General features: G+C 43.8%; 1 protein-coding gene across 1 annotated transcript; it reads left to right on the top strand.

Annotated features, from left to right (window-relative positions):
- The first annotated feature begins 17317 nt into the window (after positions 1–17317).
- On the top strand, positions 17318–18370 carry LOC120958732 (uncharacterized). Its single transcript, XM_040381716.2, has 2 exons — positions 17318–17771; positions 17861–18370. Exons 1-2 carry the CDS (start codon positions 17766–17768, stop codon positions 18287–18289), a joined length of 435 nt encoding a protein of 144 aa, XP_040237650.2. The 5' UTR covers positions 17318–17765; the 3' UTR covers positions 18290–18370.
- The last annotated feature ends 3732 nt before the right edge of the window (positions 18371–22102 follow it).

The raw sequence follows: 22102 nt of genomic DNA on the forward strand, positions 1-22102 counted from the left end.
TTTCATTATTTCCTATACGAATCTAACTGGACTCCGACGTCATAACCGTTTAGTGTATCTACCATTAAAAAGAATGTTCTGTTTTGTATTTGAATCCAACTAGAAGACTCATTCCACACACCGGGACAAGTACAGCTGTGTACCTCTGATTCCTCACTAACAACGCTCGTTCTTCATCATCGTCCTGCAAACGAGCTCATTTCCATTTGACAAACTCACCCATTTGCAAACCGGAGGACAGGGGGAACAGACCACCCATCAGCTCAAATTGTACGCGCCACCGTTTACAACAATGATGTAACCAAATACCGCGCAAACGCTTTCAACAGTGTGTGTGTCTCGGTGTGACTGCGAAAGAAGTGTTTGCTTTGTCGTTCGTTGGCGGATGTTTAATTGTGCCTGCGAAACATGCATTCACGCCAGCTCCAGCACCGTGTGCAGATCCGCTATATGAGCATGTTTGACGAAGTGATTAGAAAAAAGACCTCATTAAGCTGTTGTCAAATATGGTTGGCGATTAAAGTTAGAGAAAGAGAGAGAGAGAAAATACAGCTAATGAGATGCGCTGTGTCTGACATGTCTCGGCTTCGTCATGCGAGCATCCTTAGCGAACAGTAAATCCGTAACCACAGCGTCTTACCGTATACAGGACCTTCTCCACGATCCGGTGCCAAACACGTCACACCGAAGCATAGCTTTATTAATTTTTCCTCCCGCCAGCTCGAGTTTTGGTTTGATCGTGTGCGGTTTGATTGCAGGAAAAGTTGAGCTCCCGTGCAAGCACCATTTCCACCTTGGTGACACTTGGTGACGAGATTAAGGTGGGAAAGTTTTATCTACGACTGCTGCATGTTCGTCCCGTCGTACGCTACAGTTGCTTGATCCATCAATTCCAACCACTTGCAGATTAACAATATCGAAGTTATTGCCCCGGAATGGTGCGCCGTCCATCGTAACAACAGAATCATCAACTGCAACGAACTCCACGTACACTGTGCGAATCTGAAAACCATTATTGGTCAAATAGTAGTCAACACATCATTGTAAAAATACATAATCAATACCGGAAAACAATGGAAAAAGGTTCTTCAGTCCAGAATTGTTGTAAGATAGCTTTGTACTTTCGACGCCTAAGCTGAAATGTCCTCAAACATCTGCGAAATCTGATTTAAGGAATTACGCCTAAAAGTATGCAATATAATACCATCCATAAATTGCGTAACGCTTCAAGAGGAAGCATACATTGCAGCACTTCGATATGTTACATAGCGGAGAAAGTAGTTAGAAAAAACTTCAAAACTTTATATTGGTTACATATAAATTTTGAATTTCAGAAGAAAAGTGGTGTATACATAGATTGTTTTTGCTGGAATAAAATGAAACAAAACCGTAAGCCGCCGAACTTCGTAGATATACTTCCGCGTTCCAAGAAATAGAGAATTGTGACGTTATTTAAAATGTTGTTATTATTTGAGGGCTTTAAGATTCTCCTTTGAATAGTTGCGTAATTTATAAATAATGCCGAGGAAAAACGAGATGAATATTGAGTCTGCAAATTTATTTATTGAGCTGCTTTTTTCAGGTTATGCACTTCAAAACTATCCTACGAAAAACCGGCATAAATAATTCATTCAATATTGTCTCCACACAAATTTATTTCATTTTACCTTTCATCCTTCAAAATCCCATAGTGACTTTGACCAACCGAATGCGCACATCCTTTTGTATGCAGCCCGATTCCTTCAGAGCCTGTGTGTGTGTATGTGCATGTGGCGTCTTTTCGCCACAACCTCGATTAGATAAGTTTACATCGTTCGCACCTCACCCTTCCGTTCGCACAAGCCTCGCCACACCGGACCGAAACAGACTGATGATGATGATGTGATGCTGAAAAGTTGCCAATCTCATACGGTAACAGTTGGTCCCGTGCCGGCCCGGGGCATCATTTATCACGCCCGCAAAACATGCTGACGGGCGCTGAGCCACGTGGTTCATATTGCACAACCCATCCCACAGAAGAAGCAGGGCCAGTTGCAAAAGTTTATCAAACAACTTGCAACAAACGGACGGCGAAGGATGTGCGACTACCTAGAGACAGCCGGAGCGTATATCGCTTACCCTTCCAGGTTTGGGCAAGTGCGCCCCCATGATAACATCTAATCAAATGACTCCGGCGGAAAATGTTACATGCTCACTTTTTGCGTCGGCTGCGCGTCGTGAAGGGTTTTACAACGCTCTTTCTCCAGCGGGGTAGTCTTAAAGACGGTGAGAGCTCTCTCAACCCACCTCAACACAGCACGAACGAGGTAAGCAGTCGAAGGTGTACTACGCGGTCGCTGGCTGCACCGACCGATCCATCGTGCGCCCGATAGTTATTACTTCTATTATTTATTTTATTAATAACTTCCCAACTATGCCCACACGCAGCGGAAGAATGTCAACCGTACGTAATAAATATGATTTAATTACAATATAAATTGTGATTTCATGGCTGTGTTAGCGTGCCACTCTCCCCAGCGTGACTTATTCGCTTTGATAACTGAACTAATCCGCGCGTCTAGTTGGGCCACTCGCAGCATGGCCGGCGGGGCATGAAAAACGCAACGCATTCCCTTGCCCGGTTAGAGTGACTATGCTTTCCCGTTCGCCAGCATCGGCATTAGTTGCGAATGCTCGAAAAGATGCGGTACTGCGACGGCACAAGGTCGCGACTGACTTGTTAGGGGGCGTTATAGGGCTTGCCAAACGGTGCGTGTAACGATTTGATGATTATGATAAATTCCATTACGATATTTATTGATTACTTCTTATTACAGTGTTCAATAAATTGGTTATTATGTGGTATAGGAACTACCGCTACCAAGTACCGAGTCGTACGTGAGCGGGCCCGTAAATCGATTGTTTAGTCAATTTTGGTGCTGTTTCTTCAGCAGTGTAGCAATCGCAGTGTAGCTTATTAACAACAAACTTCACGACGTCTTGGCTCGTTTTTGCTTAACATTTCAACACTTTTCTTCTTCCCATTTTCAGTCCTGCCCGTACAGTAAAAAAACGCCATCGTTCTACAACTCCCATTTTTCCCCCACGGGAAAAAGGGGGAAAACATATGAAAATTGCTTAAATTGAAATCTCTGCAGGCCATCTCTGGTACACGCAGCACATAAGTGAATGTGGCAGAACATGTTCCGAAATGCTTTCCCAGCATGCCATGGCATGCCAAGCCGGGGCCTGGAAATATTTCACACATGATTAAGCCCCAACATAAAGTATAATTGTTACTGGATGTTACTGCTGGCCTCGCTCCCCGCAAAAACAGCACCCTTCCAGCGTGGCACCCTACCGTGCCGAAAAGCCTTTCCCGTTCCAGCCACGTGTGGGGATGGCGGGGACAGCTCCTGGCGGTTTGTTGCGAATTTAATTTAATAATAAAAATGTACATAAACATGACTATTAAAGCCGCGCAAACCACCAAACGGTTGGCGCCCTTGCTGCACCGTACGGCGCTGTGTAATAATTTCCCACCATCACCACACAAACACACACACACATACACGAAACCTCCGGCTGGATGATGAAGTTGCCCTGTCCTGCCCAGGGGAGGGTTTGCCCACTTTCTTGCCATTTGCCAGTGACATTCGGTGGCAAACATTTTGGGCACCGCAAGTACATTCCACCATCGTATGTGTGTGTGTGTGTCCGTGTCCCGGACGGTGTGTTGAAATGAAATTATGTTTTATTATTTGCAAGATTTATTCAGTGCGCACCCAGTGTAACCCACGATAAGCTTATGTGCTCACATGTTTGGGAATTTTATTTCGGGTGGAAAATTTATTGCCCCCAGAAATGCCACGGAACCGTAGAGCTGGCGGGAAAAGAGTTATGAATATTAGTTTCTATCGTTTTTACGAAAAAAAGGATATCAAGCTGCTATTTTAGCTAGTTGTCACCGTGTCAAGGTAAAGAAGGATACGATTTTTTGTAAAAAGTAAGCATTGCAAAGGAAAACTCATTACCACCCCATAGACTGTCAAAGCATCTTAACGGGCAAGATAAGGCAATGTAATTTCTACGGAAACAAAACCTCTCTACCGACCCCAACTCTCAATTTAGCTCCCAAGATAAGATTTAATATTCATCGCACCACCACACGCCCATCCATCCAGCAGGTGGTGCAATTTTACATGTCAACGAGCATCCGCACCGTTATCGCGCACCGTTTAATCAGCTTCTAATTACACAAAGCGGTACGAGCGTGCATGAGGAGTAATCCGGACAGCAAAAAAAAACGCTACCTAATGAAGTGGCGCTTCAAAAGAAAAATCTGTTCCATTTCTTTACGGCTCTCAGCTACCCGGCCCGGCTCCGGTATAAGATGCCAGAAGACAGCACACTTCAATCAACAGGGAGTGACGAACGAACGAACGGACGGGCGAGTCTTAAATTTATATTAATTTTTCGGAATTTAATTTAATCAAACCATTTGCGCACCGAAGTTACAGTGGCATTTAAAATGATCGCCCAAAATCATCGCCCAAGCCCCCGGCAGCGTCAGCTTTGGTCGCTTGCGGTTTGTTTAGCGCCCGCCAAGCAAAACGGCAATCAACCAGAGCACCCTTCGCCGTGGAGAGCGCTTGTTGGGTGGAAAAAATTACCTCCAGACGAAGACACTGGCACGATAATAACTAGCAGGAGTAGGAAGAATGGAAAAAAAACTCATAAAAATCCCTTGAAAAATAACTCCATAATACTAGCCCATAATCTTATCATTTATACAACGCTTGATAGGTGCCTTAGCGATGGTGGCCGGAAACCGGGAGAAAGTCTGCTGTCTTTCGACACCCTACGAACAATGTCGAGCAGGGGACGGTAAAAACCACTACTAGCATTTACCACTCGCGTAAGAATGCTCATTTACACTCGAGCCAGGCCCGCTCGAAGGGGAGTCCAAATGAGTGAACGATACGGACCGGCGGGATTCCGTTTCCGTCGCCGGTGTTGTTGTGTTTCTCCCCATTGCGCTCGACGTAATGAATGGGAATAATATTAAACTGATAAGTGCCCTGCACCCGGATGCACCCTAACGCGCAATTAAAAGTAATGAAAGGACTTCGCCGGAGTGGTTAGTGTGGCCTTAAACTCGAGAGGTGATTTTTTACACAATTTCAAAAAGAACACTCTTTACAACTGATTGTCTTGATTGGCAAGAATCTGTTTAAGGCAACTCTGTACCACAAGCAGTACCATCCCGGTCCATCCACCGTCATCTCTACTCCTTCCAATCAGAAACCTTCACTCTGCCCTTTTGCTGCCGCGACCCGTCATATACGGTGTGAAGGCAATTTTTCTCATTACCATTCGGTAACACATCCGCGATAGGCAAATTCGTATCACCCATTGTTCCGCAAGCGGATCAACTCGCGATACCAGCCGGTACGGCCAGCATTGGACTGCTGCAAACAATAGTCGATTTAAATATTGCAACACCGATCCACCAGTCCGGCCCTGCGAGCTGAGCGCAAAGAAATGGTCGAAGGTTTCAACCTTTTTGGCAAATGATCGCCTGCTCGTTTGTTTGTGTGCCGGAATAGTGTGCGTGCGTCGGAAAAGGAACTATGGTAAAGCGATCAGCATACCGCGCGGGAGGAGAGAGAGCATAAGGAATATCTCATAAATTTGCTTTCCGGCTGGTTTTACAATTTGCTGCGCCTCTAAGTATCACACAATAATCTGCAATAAAGGCAGAACAGCAGATCAGAACCGATCAACATCACTACAGGCAATAAAACGGGTGCTGACAAACGTTAGCCGTTACAAACGAACGGCATAAAATAGACACTACAGTGGCCTATACACTGTGCCAGCGGGATGTCATACACATCGATCAGGGAAATTTTTCCAAAATGATATGCAACTAGATCGCACCGGACCGATAGCCCATTGGTTTTGCCATTTTTCTATATGCATCCTCTGCCTGCCGAGGTCACCTGTACTGATCGAAACGGCCAGCTTCACTACGGCCGGGGCTAAACACTGCTAAATGGTTGCATAAATCAGCCTCGCTCAGAACGCTCCGACACGGCCCCTACGATGTGTCATTCATCAATCAAACCGTAGCCAGTCAGCAGCAGTAGCAGCATTCGATTTTTGTGCTGGCTTGTGAGCGAGCCCACTTGGAAGAATGAATGCTCCGTTACGGGTGTCCCGAGCTGCACGTAAGTCGGCGCATTAGCATAAATGAATGCCGGGCTTGCCCGAATTGGTCGACCGGTCGCAAGGAAACGATCGTGTGGCAAAGGGTTTTTTCGCACGAACCAAACGTCCCCAGCGATAGCATCGGGAGGCGGCAAGCGCTGGCAGAAACATGTGCGGCTTTGATGTGTCAAACCACACCAACACGAGCGCGATGACAATGTTGATAACCGTTGGCAGCACTCCTTTACCGTCTTGCTGGGGCGTGCAGTTGGGACACTATTTGTCGGGCACAACATCCGGTGTGCCGGTGACCTTCGGCCCGGTGCCTCGGTAGGCTCGGGTTTCGGACTGTAAGTAGCTTCTCAAGACGAGACGAGATACGGCTCACGGAAGAAGTCAAGTTAAAGGTTTGGCATGAAATTTGTCAAAGTACTTCAGAACTTGTGGGGATCTGCGGTACGGAGCAGGCAAGAGTATAAGATATGATCATGGAGTTTTCAAACTTATTCCGTATTTAGTGAGCTTGATGCGATATAAGAAGTCTAAACTGATTTAGGGTTTGAAACATCGAATGTTTTGAAGAAAAAAATCATCTCTACATATGTAATATAGTAGAATTTATCACACGAAAACAGCTTGATGTTTTTGGAAACTTGAATATATTTAAGCCTTGCAAATATGTTCAGGAGGAATTCATAGTTTACTAAACCATATTGACGTTACTGCAATCAACAGAAACATAACAGCTAGAAGGAACAAAAAAAGCGTAGATTGATTGTTATATTAGAAATAGGCAATTGAAATTTAAAATTAGGTTTGGGAAAATAAAAGAAGCACATAAATCCAATTAGATCAAATGTTTCTACATCATTTATATTCATAATGATCATGGGACTAGGATCACATCCCTGATAGTCGATAGTGGCAAATGATCAGGCCTAACAACATCTCAAATACTTTACTAGAATTGAAAAGAGCTACATAATTTTGAAGTTAGATTATGTAGAATACGTAGAGCGGTCCCGTGGTACAGTCGTCAACTCGAACGACTCAATATCATCCCCGTCATGGGTTCAATCCTAAAATGGACGTCCCCCCGTAGCAAGGATTGACTATTCGGCTACGTGGTACTGAATTAAGTCTCGAAAGCATATATATATATACCGGTATATTCGCGTAGTTACGCCAAATAGTAAAATACGTAGAGATTCAATGCTCAAGTCTTAGAGACTAAGTGCAATCGAAGTTCTTAATGATATTTCGCCCTACAAAACTAATACAAAAAAAACTATCAAAAAAGACTCCCTCGGATAAAGTTGTTATACATTAACTAGGTAAAATAAGACACTGGATGATTTTTTAGCCTACGAAAATCCAAACTATTTTCCAAATAGGAAAATAAACCAACAGTACCTTAGGCAAGACGTGCAAAACATTCATAACAAACTGTACACTTTCCAATAAGAATAGAACAAATCGGTTGAAACTTATCGCTCATCGTTACATCAACTACAATTATCTGACTGTAAGCTGACTTGGAAAAATTAGACCACATGTGTAACACAGGACCCCGATAAGGTACACTAATCCTGCGATTTGCTTTATTTGTTTACAAATTGCCCAATTTAAAATTTACCAGCTTTCCCAATTCAAAGCTAACAACAACAAAAACTCTAGAAAGCAAACTTAACCCGAACCTCGACCAGCCAAAACACTTCACCCACCAAAGCAACTGCTACTGCTACCCCATCGAGCTACTGTTACTTATCTGCATCTCCATACGTAATACGTTTCCTGTTTGCTGCTACGGTCGTGGCAGGGTGTCGAAATCGAAACACACTCCTCCGTGCCAGGACGAGCCTTCTCGTCTTGCTTTAAAATCCTTTTCCCCCGTCTACGTACGCAGCGTGCCCCGGCCGGACCTACTTATCCGGTCTCATCGCACACTCTCTCTCACTCGCTTTGTAGCGCACGACCTCAATTTTAAAGCCCATACCTTCTTCGATTACAAAATCGTTTATCGCTTTCGGTATTTTGCATAAATTGCTTCCGCTTCCGTGCTGCCCTCGTCCGCACCCACATACGCGCACCACATATGCGCTGCTCGAGTGTGTTTTGGTTGCTTGCTTGCAAATCCGTACCCGTTGCTCTCGTCTTTCACATTTTGCAATATATGTTGTATGCATCGTTTCGTAACCTTCGCCACCCGCCCCTAACGATGGGGGCGCTCGGGCGCTGTTCAAGCCGATAGGCACTTCACTACGCCCGGGATAGCTGCGGATGCTGAGGGAAAGTTATTTATATGCCTTACTGATTGCAACGATATTTAAAAACCTGCTGCCGCCGACGCCGCCGCCGCCGGATCATTGCTACAGCATCAAAGCAGATTTGCAGGCACAGATTTATGAACGGAACGAGGCATCCGGAATGAGCAGCGAAGTGTTACGGGAGCAAAATAATAAAAAAAACACATACACACACACAGAATCTAATTTCACCTTGGAACACATGCTTTCATGCAAGGACGACTATAAAAAGAATTACAAAGGCATATGCCGGTGCCTTTGCTGAACTTTTACCTCATCCAATTTGTATTTGCAGGATGGCACGTGTAGTTATGGGAAGAAGATCCTGTAGTACTCCTGCGGGTTTTGTGCCGTTTTGTGTGATTAGAAGTTTTACAATTTCAACGCATTTGTTTGAATAATCTTTTGATTCCCAATCGATACTTAAATTTACCACCATTAGAGCAAAGCATGTTAGCTCTATGTTAGATGGAACAAGCAACCGTTTTAAAGCAAATCCGATATTTATATCCGAACCAATCTCATCACGTTCGAGTGATTAATCTATTTGAGCATTCAAAATATAACGCTTGAAATTTTGGACAATTTCTGGCACTTATGCATTATATTTCCTGCCAAAAGTACTGAGGAAATCGTTCGAAACAAACCCACCAACCAACGAATTGTAACGGTTTCCCATTCACGCGCTCAACGCACACCACGTAATACACACGAATGCTGTAAAATGGGAATTAATTTAATTGCAATTATCATAATTTTAGCATTTAAATTAATTTCACCCAAAAATGGCCAGCGCGCTCGCCGCACGAGCCACAGTAGGAGTTGGTCGATTTTTCCGACCATACACTTGGCACGTACTCTGTACGGTGTGCATGCTTTGACACTGGTCACGGCAGTGGTAATAAAAAACGGGTTCCCATTTTGGACATTCAAAGCAGAACCACAAACATTGTATCTGAATGTTTTTTTTTTTATTCCCCTGTTGTATATCCAGGTCGGGGAAAGTCTGTATTCCCTCGCACTCGTCAGCACTCACCATGTGGAGAACAGGTACGCCAAAAAGGACCAGGATATGGTGGCTCAAAATCTCTGACAAGAAAATAAATCTTGTCTTCACATTAATCCGCCCAACGGACAACATACTGCGGCGATCATTCCCGTGCAAAACGCTCTCTTTCTGATCGTGGAGATTAATGGAACATTACAGAAATGGTAGCTGGCGTAGTAAAAGCCTGAAGGTTTTGATGTTCCGAACAAGGGAAACAAGGGAGCATTCTAGCGTTCTTTTTGATTCCCATCACGAGGATATCTTCACATGACACTGTTGTAATCGAGCATCCTTCGAGAAGTACTCGGGGCTGACACTCATCCTGCTGGATGGGATGCTTCTATAAACCCCTTTTGAGCAAACAGTTTCCTTCCCGGTCATCCATTTGTTCTAGTAGTCAACACCCTCATTGCACACGCGGCGATGGTAGAAATTTCACAAACCAACCCCACACACCTCGAACCACGACGTGTCCTTCTTCCCTCACTTCCATTCCTAGCCGTAGTCCGCCGCACAAATGTTAAAGAAATATTAACATAAAACTTTGCATAATGTATTTAAATTCAATACGATGTTGAACAACTTTGCGAAACACTTCGGTTGCTCGATTTCAGCGCTTTTAGTGTTCCGATGCACTTGACTTGGTCGGATGGGCGAATGCTGTGGGTGATGGTAAAAACACTTCCCAAACAAGCCCCCCTCCGGAACACGGCCTCGGCCAGTTTTATAAAGCGCACTGACATCGCGACCGAACACATTTCGCCCACCGTTCGAGCGGTACGCGAGCACTCAAGCTTCGGGTGTAGCTAATCGTGTCGTTTGCCCACCGTTTCATCACTATTCAATGCAAATGTTTCGCTGCACTCGTTCTCTCGTTTTATTCGCACAAAAAAAAAAAACAATTTAATCCGACCGGGCTACACGCGGGCCCTTCCACGTGCATCCCTAGTCCCTTTTAGGCCGACGTTTCTGACGCTTCCATAAGCAGACTGTGCGCGAATTTACATGCGGAAAAACGGAGAGACGTATTTTGCGTATTTTGTCGGTGCGAACTTGCGACCTTACCACCACACCCCGTGGCAGGAAGCGGAAGATTCGCTGGAACGCACCCAGGGTGGATATAAATCAGGGCAGCCAGCGCTGCATTCAATATTGCAAGGCAGGCGCGGCATTCACAGTCAATTGTTTCAGTCGTCTGCTCAGGTAGTCGACATCGGTGACATTCCGGACATGGTGCCTCTGGCTCGTTCCTTTTCGCAAGTACACTAAACGCAGGACGTCTATAGGGATGTCCAAAATTTGACACCAATGTATGGTAATAGTCTGACTGTAATAATCCAACCGTCTGTAAAATGATGCGTGACGAACAAGAGACTGTCTTTGCATTACAAAACTCAGTTGCCATAGCTATTTCTTGTTTCGACCCATGTCCTTGTAGCAATTGCAGGCACGGTCTCTGTCCTTGGTCATGTGACATCAAAAACTGCAGAACCATACAGCCTAAAGCATATTCCTAACATGAAATTTGATTAATATCATTTGACGATGTAATTTACAGCATCTTTTACAGGATCCTTCGAATCCTCTGTTAATCCCATATCCATGTCTTCATCATTAATTTTCTCTGCCTGGAAGTTTGATCTTGTTATGCTTTTAGTATCTATTCTTGTCGCTGATGTGGATTGTAATTTCTTACCTTGTGTTACAACTTCATTATTCCTTTCACATCAAGTTCATGCAAAGCATCGAAGGCGAAAATATATCTGCAGCTAATTGTGATCAGGAACGAAGCCAGTAATACGAAACTACAAAATATGTGTTTCAAAATTGGTTTTACCTGCAAACATGATTAGAATAGAAATTAAGAACATCATTTCAAGTGTAGTTTTCAAGACACTTTGTAGCCAGATGACTTAATAAAAACGAATATAAACACAATCGGTCATCTGGCGAATAAAAACACAATCGGTCTTCCACAATAAACACAAAAACGAATATAAAAACGAATATAAACAAACAAAACTGCAACTCTTTTCTATTTCCTTAAAATTTTGGTATAGTACGTATTATCCTAAAGGACTTATTTATACCAATTTGAAATAATTTATCACAGAATGATAAAAATATAAAGAACATTTTGTCCGTTGAATCCTCCACTATCCAGCACAGTACCAGTGGCTACTATCATGCAGGTATGTTCATTCTTCACAAATCCGATCCTGCCGGCATTCAGCATTCGATGAAGTGTGGAAAAATTATTCAAAGAATTATCATTTTGTCATATTGAGTTACAGCGTGCGTAGTGTTGGCCGGAATCTTTTACTCGGCATGTTTTGTGTGATCGTTTTTGCGTTAGTTCAAAGCCCATTACAAACACAAATGTATGTAAATATCAAGAACACAAATGAAACACAAAAGGCATCACTTACAATGCTCCAATCCTTACAGTGAATATACATTTCAAAACATTGTTGTACATCCCTAGTGATAGGACTATCAATCCCATTGCGTGTCACCATCAATATTTTGCTACATTTTATTACCCATCTTTACCGCTTTCTGTAAACTTTTTGACAGTTTTTTTTTTCTTTCTCACTGTCGATTGGAATATCGATTGGAACTTTAAATTTAATTAAGTTTGTCTTGAGCGCGTCAAAAAACGAGAAAAAGTTGAACAAAATTGGCAAAGCAACAAACAAGCCGTTCGACACCGATCAACCATCTCCATTTCATATCGTCGTCAATTTGGTGGTGTAAAAATCAAATTCGCACAAACAACAAACCATGGGATCGTAAATTCACACTCTTTGTGACACACATCGCTGTTTTCCCCTTTTTTTTATCTCGCATCCGCATATCTCGCCCGCCATGGAATCCGGCTGCGATGCCAAATTTTATTTTGATCCCTTCATTTGCTAAAGACTAGCTCGTGTGTGTGTTTTTTTTCCTCTTTTTTTGTGAACGTTTCACACATATTTCCCTGTTGTGCTACACCCACCCCGGCACTAGAACGATGTTTAGCCATTCCAGCGACACACACACACACACACACTCGTAAAACGAGCAAAGGGACGGGCGGCTGGCAGGATGAAACGATTTGTTGAGTGTTGTTTTATAGTGCCATCACTTTGTTTGCTAAATTAAATTTACAGTTTCCAGCTCGATGAAGCATATCGTGCAGGCGCCGCGTCCTCCACACTGGGCAGGGGTGGACCAGCGGGCTAGGAAATCCCTCGCATATCGTTTGTTTTCCGTGCTCTATTCATTTTTTTTTGTATTTGTGTGTGCTTGAGCATGCTTCTTACTCTTTGCCACTCTCAGGACGACACACACTCTCGGAAGCGGTTACATTCTTCACATATCGCCCCATAAACACCGACAAATGATGACATACTCTATGGATGCTCGTGTAGAGCTGTTGAAGCGTTACGCTAGCGTGGTAACTCTGATGGTGCGGAGAGTACCCGATGCCGGAAACAATCAGAACCGTATAGTTCACACGGATTTCCACTGCGATAGGGCACACACGTCCCACTACGAGGTATGCCGACTACCAGACGGAGACAGACATACACACACGCACACACTTTTTCATTGGCAGTCAACCAAATCATTACGACTGAGTGGTGTGAATTGACCAAGGTGAAAGTGATGAACGTAATACGAGTGGCGCGAGCGTATCAATCAAACGAAATCAGCCAGGACGTGTTTGGGTGAGAGTTACTGTCTTGCCGGATAATTTACAAGTACATGCATTCATATAGCTCAAATACAAATGTCTTTTTTACACATTTCTGTGAAAAAATATCCTCGATAATGAAATGAAACAACGTTTTTCCCTAACCCGAATTGACCTTATTTTCCAGCTCACGTTACGTATGATTAATGTTTGCGTCTAGTTATTTCATCCGTTGATCTTCCAATTATTTTGAAACACAGCAACCCAACTTTTGGCATCACTGACACCGACACCCTCCTAACTGAATTCAATCAAAATTGGACAGAAAGAAACACCAACGCCACCAATGTGGTGCTACATCCTTTTCCTTTCCATCCATTCCTATCAACGCTTTGTCCCCGTTTGTTGGCCGATCGTATGTAAACAAGCTCATAAATTTTCCATTTCACCCAACAACACAAAAAAGCGGGACTACTTTACACCCGCCAAAGCCCCGCTGAGTGACACATTTTTCCTGCGATTGACAGCTATCGTGAAATGAATCGTACCGCCGCCTGACTGTTATCCCGGTAACAGATACAGTCGCTCTATTCCCATATTATGACGGTTTTATCATAACTTCAACGGTGTGGCCCCCTGCATCAAAGAATTTCGAGGCTTCGGTGCGTGCGTGGTAGAGGTTTGCGAAACGGTTTCACTTACGGTTACGTGTTACTTACTTTTCCGCGCTAAAGACACTCTTTTCAATGTTAAAAAGAAAAGAAAAACACTGTAAATCCCACCTCGGTACACCTCTTTTCGGTTGCGTTTTGCTGCTCTGTATCTGCACCCGGTTGAGAGAACTAAATCGATTCGAAACGGCTTTGGCAGCTCTTCACTCCGTATGGCCGCCAGCGGAAAAAGATGCTGCAAAACGTTCTGTTCCATATTTTTATCACGCCGTGTACATTGCCGTGCTAGAACCAATTGAAAGCTGTCTTGACACAGTGATGTGCCCAGCTCCGAGCCGAGTCGAGGCACGGCGCGTTCGCTACGGCAACACTGTGCCCATTCACGAGCCGACGTACAACCAACAATAAAAGAATGGCTCATGATTTATGTGTTTGCTACTTCTTCAAATTGATATCGTTACGGGTTTCATGGTCGGAAATTTTGTTTATTGATTATCCCAACCAAATACAAAGGCGCTTCCTTCCTTTCGTTGGTACATCCTTCAATTTTTACGCTCTTTAACTGTGCAGATACAGCGCTGAGGTTTGTCTTTTTTTCGTTTCGCTTCTTGTGGTGCTCACTTTTGTCAATATTTTGAATTCTGCTAAGCCACCGTGTAAAAGTGTGTACCCATGTTTAGCCAATTCGTTGCGGTTGTTTCACACTCCAGGTGACAGAAAATTGACGACAAAGCGAGCGCGGTGAAGAATCAACACACGCGGCTGGGACACTGTCGTCCCGTGCCGTCAAGTCAATGTTTAATGAACAAGTGACGAAAATCATTGCAGGAAGCGCAGCTTTTACTCTTATTAGGTACCCGTTTTTCATACCTGCAACTGACTATAAAGAGCTACGGATTGTAGTTAGAGTACAAATGGGTAGTTTTTTTAGATGATATTTAAGGTTTAAAACGAGTGTAAAAGCCGTAGGACACGTTCTTGCAAGAAAATGTTTAAATATCACTAATTAAACACTCTTACTTGTCCAGAAAAAGGTTTTATTTATTAGAAACGCACGACATTTAGAGTATAAGCCCAAGCGTATGACACTACACCATATGAATGCTACTGTACTGGCATATAAATAGTCCAATAAATAGATAACAAAGACTCAACGAAATATATTTCATCATTTGTCACATAATAATTCATTATTTCATACCTTTTATACGTTTTCCATTCATTAAAAACAGGAATGTGTACATTCAAAGTACAAATATATTGATTAACTGAGCAAAATTTTAGCAAAATTCGTAAGAACGTCCCACTATCGCAGCCACAGCCTTAAATGCAGAGAACATTTTATCATCACGCACGCCGTTTTCCAATTCCTTTCTTAATCACTTTTTCACGCCCGAAACGTTTCCGTGAGCCAGACACCACATAGTTGCAAGCCAACTACAGCCGAGCCTGGCCGCACGATGCTTACGGTACCGTAATTCCTTCCTTTAAAGGAAAAAATGACTGCTGCGCTCTAAATTATGGTCCCAGTTACACGTGTTTACCCACAGCAGTAGCAGCAGCAGCAGCATAAAAAAACGTACAGAACAAAACTCCAAACCCAAACTGTCAACCGTCTCCCGGCATCGAAATTCTTACATTTTCATTTCCAACGGTTGTTGGGTTTGCGACGTGATTCCGTTGCGATTCGTGTGATCAGCAGACACCCAGCGGCAGGGGAGAGTGTGTGCAACACAGCAAAAAACGGCAACATTGGGAAACACAGTCCACCCGAATGGGTTCGAGCCGCCAGGCTCGAACTGAGGTACAAACACCGACACTTGCCCAGTTGGCTGGAATTGCTGGGTATCAGTTGATAAAAACTTGTCGATATATTGATTGATGATGTCGTCAAGCTGCAACAATCAGAAAGAATGCAATCCCTGGCCGCTGGCGAAACGATGCTGTGCCGTTCCTGGCACCTAGCAAGGGTGAGGAGGGAGGGTTTTGATGGTGAATTTGCTGCGTTATTTTGCCACAAACAAACATACAGCAACAAAAAACACACACCAAACCCTTTCGGTTTTTGAATCGTTCCATAAACAACCAACCCATCACGCTGGAACTTGATCAAAGCAGTTACACACCACGCTTAAATGGTCGAGCCACTCGAGCACCCGCAGCATTGTACACAAGCGCAACAGGAGCACAAAAAAAACAAACACCGTCCAGATACGTCAAACTGGACATTGGGACCAGGGCAAGGACTGCAAATGATTAAGCCAAAGCCCCCATTCCTAACCGACTTTGCACAACAAAAGGCGAACCTCGCCTTTCTCACCTCTGCTGCATCCGTAGCAGCATCGCAGTCAGTATAGGAAGCTCATGAATTTTGCAGTAAGTCAAGTTTTCCTTGGATTGCTTGAATTGACTGCTTGTTCTTTTTTTGTTCCTGCGCTTCTCACAAAACTATCGAAACCCAATGCTATAAAAATGACTTATAGGTTAAAATTTGAGACACTTCACCATTCCGCTTCACTTTAAAGCGATCCCGCGCTGCAGCGTCGCTTTCGGCCTACGTTTTTCCGGTGACAAGTAAGCTCCCGGAAGGGCGGCAGAAGTGTCGAGCGATCGCGATAACGGGGCTGCACGATGAAACAGCTCCTCACAATAAAGGAAGAAAGGTAGGACACACAAAAAAAAACCCTAACACATCACATCAAGCTTTTGGATGCATTCCTGCTGCAAAACCCTTGCCAGCGAACGGACAACTGGAAATATGCTGAAAACGTCTTTATTTATTGATTCCTACGAAATTTTTCACCTGAAGTGATATCTTTATTATGTTGTGCAGAATGTTAAAAATGCCGCTGCTGCTGCTGGTGCTGCTGCTCCCGATGCTGGTGCTGCCGTTTGCTTGGCGAAACCACATTCTAGCGATTGTTATTGTTGTGCAAAGCGGAGCACAGAATGAAGTGCGAGGAAAAGGTATTCGCATTACCTGTGCGTTTTGAAACTTTGAGCTTCAATATTATTATTAAGTGTGTAAATGGCATTTTAAAATAATGTGCAACGCTGAAAAATTATGCCATTATAACGCAAACTGCATTTAGCAGCTCTTCTTCTTCTTCTTTTTCTTCTTTAGGTGAAGCCGCTCCTTCATCCCTAGGACGATATGGTGCGCAGCCTGTCGGCTCGGAAATTCGCTTCCAATTTTCGCACGTCCACGTCCACGGAGCCAGAGACAAGTGACAAAACGAAAATGAAATGCTACAGTTATAAATATGTATGTTGTACGCCACTCGTAGCCACTCGTCTTGGACCACTGCCACAAGTGCTAGCTGTAATTGGGAAGCTTCACCTCGGAGCGGTTTTTTTTTTGTAATGTTTTGTGTGCTGTTACTGTTCCAAACTTTCTGTCGCTTCGTTTAGCAGACACTTTTTTTCGCTTGCGCGTTTGCGCCAATGCGCTTCGTCAACGCATCCAGTCCGCACCAGTTGCGGAAAGTGTCGCGAGCGTCATAATCAGTTTGCTGCGTTTGCGTCTGTTTTGTTCCACCGGTTTACGCAACCACTCTTTCAACAGCTCCATCCGCCCACTTGCCAGCCCGCCGGAAGAAGCATCACCATCCGCTGCACAGATTTCTGGTCGATTGAGCAGCTTTCCGGTTTGTCGTTTCGTTTACGCAACGTCGATGTTCCGGTTCGATTGGGGCGTTCGGAATCAATTTTGACGACCCGTAACATAATTACTTTCCCGCCTCGAACGAGCGCTGTTGGCAAGATAGTGTTTTGTTAATATAAATACTCTGTACACTCGGTGCACCGCTACTCATTACCGACTTGCTCACTGTGTCGGCTGTGTAGCTATCGATTATTGCTCTGCAACAATGAAGGTAAGGTTGTTGCGAAGTGACGATGTTCAACCTCCCCATCAATCCAGGTGGGCAAATAAAAACACATCCCCATTTGCTATCAATTACAGCTTGTTCTGGTTGCGTTATCTACCGTGATGGTGATTAGTGCGGGACTATCGCTCAAACCGAGCCTCCGGAGGGACATCGCGTTCCCCCGGCACATGCCCAGCCTGCCGGATCCGGACCGTGACAAGGGAACGGATGTGGTGCATTCGAACCAACTCCCCCCGCACGGTGCCAAGCCGGCCAGGCTGCGTGTGAGTGATACGCGGCGCAGCAAGAAGGTGAAGCAAACGTCGAGCAGTAGCTCCAGCGGGGAACATGAAAACACACGCGTGACGGAGCGTAAACTGCATACGAAAATTGTGCACGTACCGGAGCCGTTCGTGGTGCATGTGGAAAAGCCGTACCCGGTGTACATCGAAAAGCCCGTGATAGTGGAAAAGCATTTGCCGTTGCATCTCTACATAAAAAAGAAGGAGACCAAACATCACTGAGGTTGTAGTGCAGTGAAGTAGTTTAGGTGTGTAAGATGAAACATATTTATTGGAGACTGTGTTCCGGTTTGAATAAAATAAAAAGAGTCTTAAGATATTTCTGATTTGCTTCCTTTTTCAAATAAAATTGCAGAAGGATTCCAAGATTTATTATTTACTTTATCTTTAAACTTTATTCTTCCAACATTGATCATCGCACCATTGCAGTTTCACTCATGTTTAACAACTAGAGAGTTTCGAAAGTAAAAGTTAAATTTCAAACCTTTCTGTTTAGCGTTTGCTTTAAGTCACCAAAGTAGTGATGGGAAAAAATGAAGTTTTGGTCGGAATCGTTTCCGACTTGCTCCGAATTTTCGTCGCATCGATTCCGGATAGTAAGTTCGGAATCGAAATCGGAATCAAATTCGATTTTGATGTCTTCATGAGAATGGGCGGTTGGGTCCTGTGCAGCTACGATTGTATCGATAGCCGCCAGCAACCCAAATTTACTTGTAAACGATCCATTCTCATGGAGATTACGGGAATGATTTTGTTTTTAAAACGTCTAATTTCAATTCTATAACTGACTTTGATTCCGGAGCGATTTCTGATTCTGATTCCAGGACTGATTGTTATTTCCGGATCAATTCCTTTTCTGGTGCTGATTCTGACTCTGGAGCCGATTCCAGAATCGGAGTCGGCTCCGGAATTGGAATCAGAAACCGGAGTTGGCTCCGAAATCGGCTCCAGAGTCTGCTCCGGTTTCAGAATCGGAGTTTGCCCCGGAATCTACTCCGGAATCAAAATCGGAGTTGGCTCTGGAATCGACTTCAGAGTCTGCTCCGGATTCGGAATCGAAGTCAGCTCCGGAATCTACTCAAAAAACAGCTCCGGAATCAGTATCTGAGTCAGAATCAGAGTCGGAATCGGAGTTGGCTCCGGAATCGGCTTGAGAGTCTGTTCCAGAATTGGCTCCAGAATCAGAATCAGGGTTGGCTTCAGAATCGGCTTCAGAGTCTGCTTCAGAATCGGAATCAAAGTCGGCTCCAGAATCGGAATTGACTCCGGAATTGATTCCGAATACCGAATCGGAACCAGGTACTTCCGATTCCAAGCTCCCACCACTACACCAAAGTTTCTTATTCATAATTTTTTAATAAGGTATCGCAATTTTCAACACTAAAGAACCAAGGTTTGCTTCGTTATCATCCATGTTTGTCTTTAAGTTATATACACTAAGTTTCGCTGGTTCACAATTTTTCAATATAATTTGCGTAATAAATAATTTAAAAGAAGGAATTACAATTTATTCGTGATTTTCAAAACTCCAATGAAGTCAACTACATGAAATGCACTCAGTTTTTGCCACGTGGAATAATTCAGTTATACATACATTTAATAGCCTTTGAAAGTTGGACATTCAGTCTATCTCAAATCAGTTCCAATAATACTAACTGTGAAAAAATTGTAGTTTACTGATTAAATTTTAACAGAAAAACTGTAAAATTCACCAAAGGCATCAATAAAAATTATCCAGCATCGAATGCGCCTATGGTTTCGCTCAAATTTTAATGCGAATAAATGCCTGTAATGCTTGCAATTTCTTGAATCAGACGAATAATTCCAAGTATTTCTCAATTTTACTCTTTGAATAACACTAAAATTGCACAACTATCTGCTAAAGCTGTCCAAAACCGCCACGTGTCCCGTGAAGCCTGAGCCACCATTGCACCATGTTTGCAAAGCCACCCTGCAGCCCGTTGCGGTACAGCCCTACATCAGGTGCCAGCTACTTAACGATGTATCAAAAGCAAACAACTACGCCTCCCCGTCCCTGCAATCCCGTACCTCAAAAATTAACAACTCCAAGCCTCAATCCATTCAAACATTCTCACTGTCAACCGCGCTTATGCAAACTTGCGAAACCGCGCTGTCACAGCGTCGCTCGAAATCTTCCCACCAACCTGGGTGGCATCGGTCGTCTTGCATGTCCAAAAGAAGCTGCACAGGCAAGCGGTGTGTAGCGCCGCGACGGGGCAGCGCTTGACCCAACACGGCCAGCGAAATGTTTACCAACGGAATACGAATAAATATTTATTAGAAAAGACACGCTTCCAAATATTCAAATCATTTGTTTGCGGATTGTTTTCCGCTAACGAACAAACGAATTTCCCTGCGATTATATCGCACCGTGGGATGTATGCTTAGCGTCAGGGAAAGGGAAAAGGGATCGACGGGACGTTGATAAGGCTGCGGCACTGTCCACGGCGAGCCATTTTGGGTAAGGGATCAAGTCAAGTGTTAAATGCAATCCGTCAACAGTGGACCGTGCGTGGGGCGCGTCGAACAGTGGGCGCGATAATTGGCCACATTTAAAAGTCAAATCGAGCCAGATCGTGCCACCGTCGGTAAGGGGTGATTTTTGGTTACCCGCGCACGGGATAATGCTCTATTGTGTCGAGGTGTCGGTGAAGTGACACACAAGTGTATGTCTTTAAATTATTGCCGACACTGGTGGACATCATTTGTGTGGTTTATTGTGGGTAAACAAGCAGTTTATTTGTATGTACAACTACAAGAGTCTCTCATATATCTGATTCTCTTGAATTCCAGTAAAGATTAACAATAATTATAAGTTTCTCTCAGCTTCACTTTAATAACCGTTAATAAGAACGTACAAGTATCAAATTTGAACTTGGTCTAATGAACCTAAGACATAAAAAAATGATTTCATTAGGTTATTAGCTTAAATCTAGCGTTATTATTTGATTATAATAATAAAAATAATAATAATGATAAGTCCCATCTCTTACCCCAACACAGGTTTGAGAAAGACAAACGTATCTATAAGGCAATTCTATTCTAGTAGTAGTTAGTAATTAGGGCAATTTGAAGTAACGATACATACCTTCTATTGTCCAGAAACTGAAACTTCTTCCAATAATATGAAATTCTTTGAAAATGCATTATACCAAAAGAATATTACAAATCACATGAAGATGCTCTGTAATATCTAACATGTTCCTAAAGTCAATACCGACGAGCCGCACCAAATCCCAATCTCTAGGCATAACATCAAAAGAGACAACCGTAGTTTTTGGCTCGCCCTAATAAAAGTAACAAATCCAATTTGAACAAGCTTTGAAAGCATTCCATTGCAATCCCCAAAAACACACACACACACCGATATCGGAATAGAAAGCCTATCCCAGGGAGCAGGGAGAATTTACTACCCTCGTTATACAACACTACCCTAAAACGATACGACCCGGTCGTCCACCATTCCTCCACCGAGCGAGCGGAGTCCAGAAAAGACGCTGACAAATACTAAATTATTTGCTTGTTTTGCCAAACGAAACACTCACTGCTCAACTCGAACTTCCTCAATACTCCCAAACGGTGACTGCTGGTGGCAGGGGGCCCAGTACTCCCGGGGGCCAGTGATCAACAATAACCCGCCTGTACGATTGGCTGTAGTTAGGATCGCAGCCACAGTCATCGAAGTAGCGTACACCGGTACACTGTTGTGGGCCATAAATTGTCCAAAAACCATCGTCGAAGCATTCGATAGTACGGAAACGAAACACTGGGAACACTGGGTACGTGCACACGATACCTTGTGTTGTACCGATTGTCTTGCTTTTCTTCTCTCCCCCTACTCCACAGGATCGCTGCTTTCCACGGCTTATGTACCAAGCGGGCCTGCTCCGCAAGCGGCAAATGGCAACAGATGCCATGTTCGGGTAAGCGAATACACCGTGATCGGAATTCTACCAACTCGTACACATCGTACATAAACGGGGAAACCGACAGTGCCGCCATGCGAGCTGCGGC

This window comes from Anopheles coluzzii, chromosome 3 (assembly GCF_943734685.1).
Source record: "Anopheles coluzzii chromosome 3, AcolN3, whole genome shotgun sequence".
Classification (NCBI taxonomy): Eukaryota; Metazoa; Arthropoda; class Insecta; order Diptera; family Culicidae; genus Anopheles; species Anopheles coluzzii.